The sequence below is a fragment of the Oncorhynchus mykiss genome, chromosome 8 (assembly GCF_013265735.2).
Source record: "Oncorhynchus mykiss isolate Arlee chromosome 8, USDA_OmykA_1.1, whole genome shotgun sequence".
Taxonomy (NCBI): domain Eukaryota; kingdom Metazoa; phylum Chordata; class Actinopteri; order Salmoniformes; family Salmonidae; genus Oncorhynchus; species Oncorhynchus mykiss.
This window is the reverse complement of record NC_048572.1, coordinates 19,014,407-19,022,374: the sequence shown is the minus strand read 5'-3', so window position 1 is coordinate 19,022,374 and position 7,968 is coordinate 19,014,407. Positions and strand designations below refer to the sequence as shown.

Below are 7,968 nucleotides of genomic sequence, written 5' to 3'. Positions count from 1 at the left end.
TGACATTCTTCTTTTGCATTTCCAACATAAATTGCATGGAGGCAATATAATTTGCTTCTATCCAATCCCATTTCAATCTTGCATGTTGTGTCTTTTCTGGAAGGACACACATATTGCTATAATAAACCTTCAGACCACGGAAAGTCTAATTCCAACCTAGATTAGGTCTCTGGTTTGGTAAAAATACAATCATCATATACAGGGATTTAGGAAATTATTCGGACCCCTTGACTTCTTCCACATTTTGTTACGTTACAGCCTTATCGATTAAAGGGATTACATTTTTTAAAATCCTCCGCAATCTTCACGCAATACCCCATAATAACTAAGCTAAAAACTGTTTTTTTTTTTTATTTTGCAAATTTATTAAATAATTAAAAACATAAATACCTTATTTACGTAAGTATTCAGACCCTTTGCTATGAGACTCGAAATTGAGCTCAGGTGCATTTTGTTTCCATTGATCGTCCTTGAGATGTTTCTACAACTTGATTGAAGTCCACCTGTGGTAAATTCAATTGATTGGACATGATTTGGAAAGGCACACACCTGTCTATATAAGGTCCCACAGTTGACAGTACATGTCAGAACAAAAACCAAGCTATGAGGTTGAAGACATTGTCCATAGAGCTCCGAGACAGGATTGTTTCGAGGCACAGATCTGGGGAAGGGTACCAAAATATTTCTGCGGCATTGAAGGTCCCCAAGAAGACAGTGGCCTCCATCATTCTTAAATGGAATAAGTTTGGAACTACCAAGACTCGTCCTAGAGCTGGCCGCCTGGCCAAACTGAGCAATCGTGGGAGAAGGGCCTTGGTCAGGGAGGTGAACAAGAACCCTATGGTCAATCTGGCAGAGCTCTAGAGTTCCTCTGTGGAGATGGGAGACCCTTCCAGAAGGACAACCATCTCTGCCAGCACTCCACCAATCAGGCCTTTATGGTAGAGTGGCCAGACAGAAGCCACTCCTCAGTAAAAGGCACATGATAGCCCGCTTTGAGTTTGCCAAATGGCACCTAAAGACTCTCAGACCACGAGAAAGAAGATTCTCTGGCCTGATGGAGCCGAGATTTAACTCTTTGGCCTGAATGCCAAGCATCACGTCTGGAGGAAACCTGGCACCATCCCTACGGTGAAGCATGGTGGTGGCAGCATCATGCTGTGGGGGTGTTTTTCAGCGGCAGGGACTGGGAGACTAGTCAGGATTAAGGCAAAGACGGAAGGAGCAAACTACAGAGAGATCCATGATGAAAACCTGCTCCAGAGCGCTCAGGACCAAGACTGGAGTGAAGCTTCACCTTCCAACAAAACGACCCTAAGCACACAGCCAAGACAATGCAGGAGTGGCTTCAGGACAAGCCTCTGAATGTCCTTGAGTGGCCCGGCCAAAGCCCGGAGTTGAACCTGATCGAACATCTCTGGAGAGACCTGAAAATAGCTGTGCAGCAACACTCCCCATCCAACCTGACAGAGCTGGAGAGGATCTGCAGAGAAGAACGGGAGAAACTCTTCAAATACAGGTGTGCCAAGCTTGTAGCGTCATACACAAGAAGACTTAATGCTGTAATCGCTGACAAAGGTGATTCAACAAAGTACTGAGTAAATGGTCTGAGTACTCATGTAAATTTCAGTTTTTTTTATACATTTGGAATAATTTCTAAAAAACTGTTTTTGCTTTGTCATTATTGGGTATTGTGTGGAGATTGATGAGGGGGGGAAAGTATTTCATCAATTTTAGAATAAGGCTGTAACATAACAAAATGTGGAAAAAGTCAAGGGGTATGAATCCTTTCAGAAGGCACTGTAGATGGAATACCTCAGAGAGAACACTTGCAATTTGAACACAATTATGTAAATGTCAAACAGAAAAGGCCTGTGTCCCAAATGATGCCCTATTCCCTATATAGTGCACTACTATTGACCAGGACCAGCAGCGATCTGGTCAAAAGTAGTGCCATTTGGGACGCACTTGGCAGTGGACATGGAGATAACTGGAATCACACTGCGCAGACAATTACTCCTTGGCAGAAAGTGTATATCTGTTTGTATTTTTTGCTAATGGGAACAACTTAACCACAACACCCTCCTCAGTACAGGTAATGGGAAGGTTAGTAACATGGTCAGGTCTGCCACATCCCACAGTACATATCTGCTGGCTACTTTATTTACACTTTCCATTACGTCAACAGCTCTTGACCTCTGACCCTAGCTAACTGCTCCCTGTCACTCCAACTTTAGCACCCTGTCACTTATTCCAAATTGGACTCGCGGTCAGTGGAATCTCTAAGTCATGATCCCATGGGATATACATACTGTACCTGTCCTCAAGGGGGTACAGACACTAAAGGGGAAAATAGCTGTGCTATTGTCGGCACCCAATGTGGAATGTTGAATTTGGAATACTTGCCATGCTTAAGCTAGAGTTTCAGACCCCTTTTAGCCACCATGGAAAACCAGGGAGCATGACATTAAAGGTTAACAGACCTGAAAGTATTTACCTATGTGCCATGGAGTGAGGAATGTCGTAGGGAAAAGGTGTACAGCAGCAGGCGCTGGCTGAGGGGAGAGGGGGAGAGAGGGGGGTGGGGGACAGAGTGAGAGAGAGGTGGAGGGAGAAAGGGACAGAGAGGGAGAGGTGTGGGGGGGACAGAGAGAGAGAGCACTAATGGAGAGCTCCAGGACAACAGCCTAAGACAGGGAATCTGATGCTAATAGACAGCTAAGTTTTACCTCACACAGAGTGGTTTATTGAACACTGCCCTGCGGAGGGGAGTTCAGTTCATCTAGACACCCAATACTGCAATGGAAAGCCACACCACACTGTTATTGGTTCAGGAAATCGAGCACACAGTCAAATACGCAATAAACTGCTACTATTTTGACACGACGGGGTTAAGGAACTGGCAGCCTCTGCTTGGCCACGAATTAATCTGTATTGACAGACAGGGAACATTACCATGTCACACACTGTCCAGAGATAACTTTTTCAGACAGTACAGCCCCTGAGGAGCTCCTACAGTACTGTGTGCTCAGAGCACTTTGGGAAAAAAAGGGAAAGACAAGCTGCTAGTGAAGATTCCCATATAAGGCCACGCTTCCTCCCAGTCGGTGTGTGCATGCAGTAATAGTATGTCGGCTGGCGCAGCCGCGCATTCCTCCAGCTCCAAGTTCTCTCTGGGAGTTTTTCATTTCCGATTCGGTGGCTGGTGAGGAGCAGGGCTGCCTTTCATGAGACTGAGGTGGAGAGTCTGGGGCTTGTGTGATCCTTTTATCAAAAATATACAAACCCAAGAGTCTAGCCGCTGTCCTGCAATCCTCAAGTCTGAGCAGTGTCTAGAGCCTGATGGAGCAAAATAGGATCCCACACCTGGAATGTGAAACACCTTTGCTTTAAAGTCCATGGACTAAACTTTCTTATTGAGGTGAAAGCACATGGCTATAAAAAAGTATATGATTGAAACCAAAGACTTGAACTTCTGAGAAAGAGTCTGTAAACTAGACGGTTTATACAAACCCCCATTTAAGGACTTGGTTGATTAAATCCCAATACCCCTGATTTATTAGACTTGGATATTGCATAAATCTAATACACTGAGTATACAAATCAAAACATTAAGGACACCTGTTCTTTCCATGACATAGACTGACCAGGTGAATCCAGGTGAAAGCTATGATCCCTTATTGATGTCACCTGAATCCGTGTAGATGAAAGGGGTGAGACAGGTTAAAGAAGGATTTTAAGCCTTGAGACATGTGAGACATGGATTGTGTATGTGTGCCATTCAGAGGGTGAATGGGCAAGACAAAATATTTAAGTACCTTTGAATGGGGTATGATAGTAGGTGCCAGGTGCACCAGTTGGTGTCAAGAACTGCAACGCTGCTGGGTTTTTCACACTCAACAGCTTCCTGTGTGTATCAAGAGTGGCCCACCACCCAACGGACATCCAGACAACTTGACACAACTGTGGGAAGCATTGGAGTCAACATGGGCCAGCATCCCTGTGAAACGCTTTCGACACCTTGTAGAGTCCATGCCTGATGAATTGAGGCTGTCCTCAGGGAAAATGGGGAGGGGGGGAGTAAAACGCAATATTAAGGTGTTAGTAATATTTGGTATACTCAGTGTATATATAAAGGTTAAATAAAAAATGTCATAAATCTGTTGTTTTCTTTCAAATAAAAAACACCCCTGAAAGTGTACAGGGATTTTATAATGGTACCGTTTTGTAACAGTGACTAAATCCAGCCATGAACTACACTACAGCCCATTGTTTGACAATACAATTCACCTGTAAGAATAGGTATTGAAAGTATTTGTAGTCACTAGTGAAGAATCCATGTGTGATGAGCTAGGAGAACAGCAAGGCAGCTATTCCCAATAACAGGGGAGGTTTACAGTCTCTGTGGGATAGAACACAACACGTAAAAAGGAAAGTTGAGGGATAGTGCCAAGACTGCACTTTTATTTTGATATGTGACAGCACTTTGATTTCAGACAGGAGGAATGCGGGATGGGGGGGTCTAGAGAGAGGGGGGCAGGAAACTAGGAAAGAATGCCAAGAATGTCCATGTTTGTCCAGGACTCCATTCAGCCATTGGCACGTCACGGCAGCCCTGGGTGTATAAATGCAGGGAGAGCTCCTAGCTTCAGAAACAGAACAACTCCTCCTCCAAGAGAGAGCAACAAGAGCAGCAACAGATATACTACTGAAGCTAAACTCAACTGAGAAAATAACAAGAACAAGACACTTCTTACAAGATCTACTCGATCCGACGACAAACTCCTTAACTACTCGCAAGAGACTAAGGAAGACTTTTGCAGAACCTGAAAACTTATTTTTGTCTAAGATACTCAGAAAAAAACTAAGAAAAGCAAAATGTCTGCTGGAATGAACATGAGACTGATTTCTTTCTTCTGCCTCACTCTCTCCTACCTGGTAAGACCCTTTTACTGAGACTTAAGTTATATGGAATCTGTATTGCTGTGTCAATGCACCATGTACCAGACAGACCGCAATGAGGTGTCAGCATGTCTAGTCCATTACTTCAGCAGTTGAAATGTAAATAGATATATTGTTAACACAGTTATATAAGGCTTTATATGCTCTAGCTCTTGGGGTTGATGTACTGTAATGTTAGTAGTTGTGACATTGTGATCTGGGTCTAACAGAGCTCCTATCTCTTTGCCCCTCAGGCTGTGGCTCAGGAGTGCAGTGGGCAGTGTAGTTGCCCCGATGTAGCCCCACAGTGCCCTCCTGGTGTGAGCCTGGTACCCGATGCCTGCAGCTGCTGCAGGGTGTGTGCCAAACAGATGGGCGAGTTCTGCACAGAGAGGGACGTGTGTGACCCCCACAAAGGACTCTTCTGTGAATTTGGCTCCCCCATCAACCGCCGCATCGGAGTCTGTACAGGTGAGTCCCTCTCAACAGGCTGCTTTGTAGTTATAGTACATTGACTCATATATGTTTTTTTTCCTCTGCTATTGCTTGTGTGACTGGAGATGTGACGTTCTATTCTTATCCTCCGCCTCCCACAGCTAAGGGTGGCGCCACCTGTGTGATCGGAGGGATGGTGTACAGGAGTGGAGAGTCCTTCCAGAGCAGCTGTAAATACCAGTGCACGTGCCTGGACGGTGCCGTGGGCTGTGTGCCCCTGTGCAGCATGGACATCCGCCTGCCCAGCCCTGACTGCCCCATGCCCCACCGCGTCAAAGTGCCCGGGAAGTGCTGCGAGGAGTGGGTGTGCGATGCCCCCCAACACACAAACAGCTTTGTGGGCTCTGTTCTCGCTGGTGAGTCTCAGTCTTAGACACTTGGACATACAGTTACATTGTAGTGATGTAATCTGGTCAGCTTTTGAGTGTGGGGATAAAGAGTCTAACGTCACTTCCCCTTCTCTGCCTGCAGCTTACAGAGAGGAGGAGACCTACGGGCCTGACCCCTCCATGATGAGGGAGAACTGCCTGGTCCAGACCACTGAGTGGAGCGCCTGCTCTAAGACCTGCGGCCTGGGCATCTCTACCAGAGTCACCAATGACAACCGCGAGTGCCGCCTGGAGAAACAGTCCCGTCTGTGTATGGTCAGGCCCTGCGAGTCCCACATGGAGCAAAGCATTAGGGTAAAGACATCCTTCAACCACGACCCAAACTAGCCTACCCATTCACTACAATATAAACACTTCCTCTAATCAAGAATGAAGGAATGGTCACTAATGTTTGTGTTTTAATTTGCTTTGCTCTTACAGAAGGGAAAGAAATGCATCCGCACACCAAGAGTGTCCAAGCCCATGAAGTTTGAGATCTCTGGCTGCACCACCACCAAGTCCTACCGCCCCAAGTTCTGTGGCGTGTGCACCGATGGTCGCTGCTGCACCCCCCACAGAACCACCACCCTGCCCATGGAGTTCAAGTGCCCCGACGGCCAGGTCATGAAGAAGCAGATGATGTTCATCAAGACTTGTGCGTGCCACTACAACTGCCCCGGCGAGAACGACATCTTCGAGTCCATGTACTACAAGAAGATGCTTGGAGACATGGCGTAAATAATTACATCACCAAAGAAGAAAAACAACCAATGACTCTTAACTTGAATCCAACAGATATCCATCTCATCTCGCAGCACAATATTTGTTTTTCTTTTGGTTTGTTATTTCCTCATTTTCTAATTTTGTATTTTGTACAAGGACAGAAACCTATACGCGTATATTCAATGTATATATGTATGAGTAAATTGATGTATGTTTAGGGCCACTTTCCCTAAAGACAAGGGGGCTGCTCTGCGGCCCCAAGAAAAATACTGCACTATAGTTCTACTATGTGACAACCTATGTTTTTGTCACAAATTGGCTGATGCCATGTTCCCCTCTCCCTAAACTGTGGTGTGGATCCAACTAACTGGGCCGTTTCCAACCTCGGAGCACTTAAAGTAACAAAGGGTGAAAACTTTTAACCCCAGTAGTAGAGACACTTAAATCCTTTACCCACCAGAGTGCTACAGCACCAGAGTGCTAGTTGAATGTGTCCTTGTGTATAGTTCACTGTTTGCAGAGCCTGACTGTTGCAGTGTTAATGACAGGTCATGGTTTATCCCATGCTGAAAAACAACCGTCCTCCCAGACAAGGAGCGTAGTGTGCATGCTTTGAGGGTTTGCCACAGCACTGAGAAAAGAGGTGTTTGACTTTGACTGACTGATTCAGGTTGCAAGGAAGGAATCTGTATTTTGTCAAAAAAAGACTGGAGGATTTGTAGCTTCATTCCTTTTTTAGATATTATTGATGCTGTAAATGTTGTACATATTGTTGTACAGTTGTTGAAGTTAATTTAAAGTTAAAAAGTGTTTGTTTTTTGTTTTTTCTCTTGCTTCAATATGTTTATTGATAGCTTATTTGCTGAGTTTGACTGTTCCTGTGACAGTTTTGATACTATTTTATTGAGAAGTGTGACAAAGAAGTTACATGTTTTCACTTTTGTAGTTTGGAATAAAATATTATATTTTTTATATAAACATGCTGCCTTCCTTCCTTTCTTTGCTCCACTCTTTCAGTGTGTTGTTCCAACTGAGCTTGAAAATGTAGCCTACCCTACACAACTGCTCCCCTCATCATACCCCAATGTTGTCCCAAACTTTAACATATGACTTCAACCACTAATATGTTTTTTACACAGCAGTTATGTGTTAACACTTTCAGTTCAACAACAGCAGTCAGACCACTGAAATTCCACTCATTGGATTGTGTGTGGTCCAGGTCCATGCTTTGTCAGACCACCCAGTCTCTAAGCCTAAAGTGTAGTCTGTCTCACTTTTTAGCCACAACACCAGCAGACGTCCGACACGTTTTTCTAGACTTCTCTATTCTCTGCACGGAGGGAGCGGCAGGCTGCCTGTCCTGCCCGTGTGTTTACACACTAACCAGACAGCAGACTGAGGAAACTGACTCTGGCAGTGTCTGAGGAAAGGAGCAGTCTCA

The 7,968-nt window shown here is 45.0% G+C and overlaps 1 protein-coding gene across 1 annotated transcript; it reads left to right on the top strand.

Annotated features, from left to right (window-relative positions):
• The first annotated feature begins 4,606 nt into the window (after nucleotides 1-4,606).
• Nucleotides 4,607-7,505, top strand: LOC110529541 (CCN family member 2). Its single transcript, XM_021611797.2, has 5 exons — nucleotides 4,607-4,938; nucleotides 5,196-5,412; nucleotides 5,538-5,792; nucleotides 5,908-6,119; nucleotides 6,246-7,505. Exons 1-5 carry the CDS (start codon nucleotides 4,879-4,881, stop codon nucleotides 6,540-6,542), a joined length of 1,041 nt encoding a protein of 346 aa, XP_021467472.1. The 5' UTR covers nucleotides 4,607-4,878; the 3' UTR covers nucleotides 6,543-7,505.
• Nucleotides 7,506-7,968: the final 463 nt, after the last annotated feature.

Bases quoted from the DNA above. Each gene is read 5' to 3' on its own strand.
- LOC110529541 (XM_021611797.2), top strand. From the start codon at position 4,879: ATGTCTGCTGGAATGAACATGAGACTGATTTCTTTCTTCTGCCTCACT. The intron at 4,939-5,195 runs GTAAGACCCTTT...TTTGCCCCTCAG, and splicing joins GCCTCACTCTCTCCTACCTG to GCTGTGGCTCAGGAGTGCAG. The intron at 5,793-5,907 runs GTGAGTCTCAGT...CTCTGCCTGCAG, and splicing joins TGTGGGCTCTGTTCTCGCTG to CTTACAGAGAGGAGGAGACC.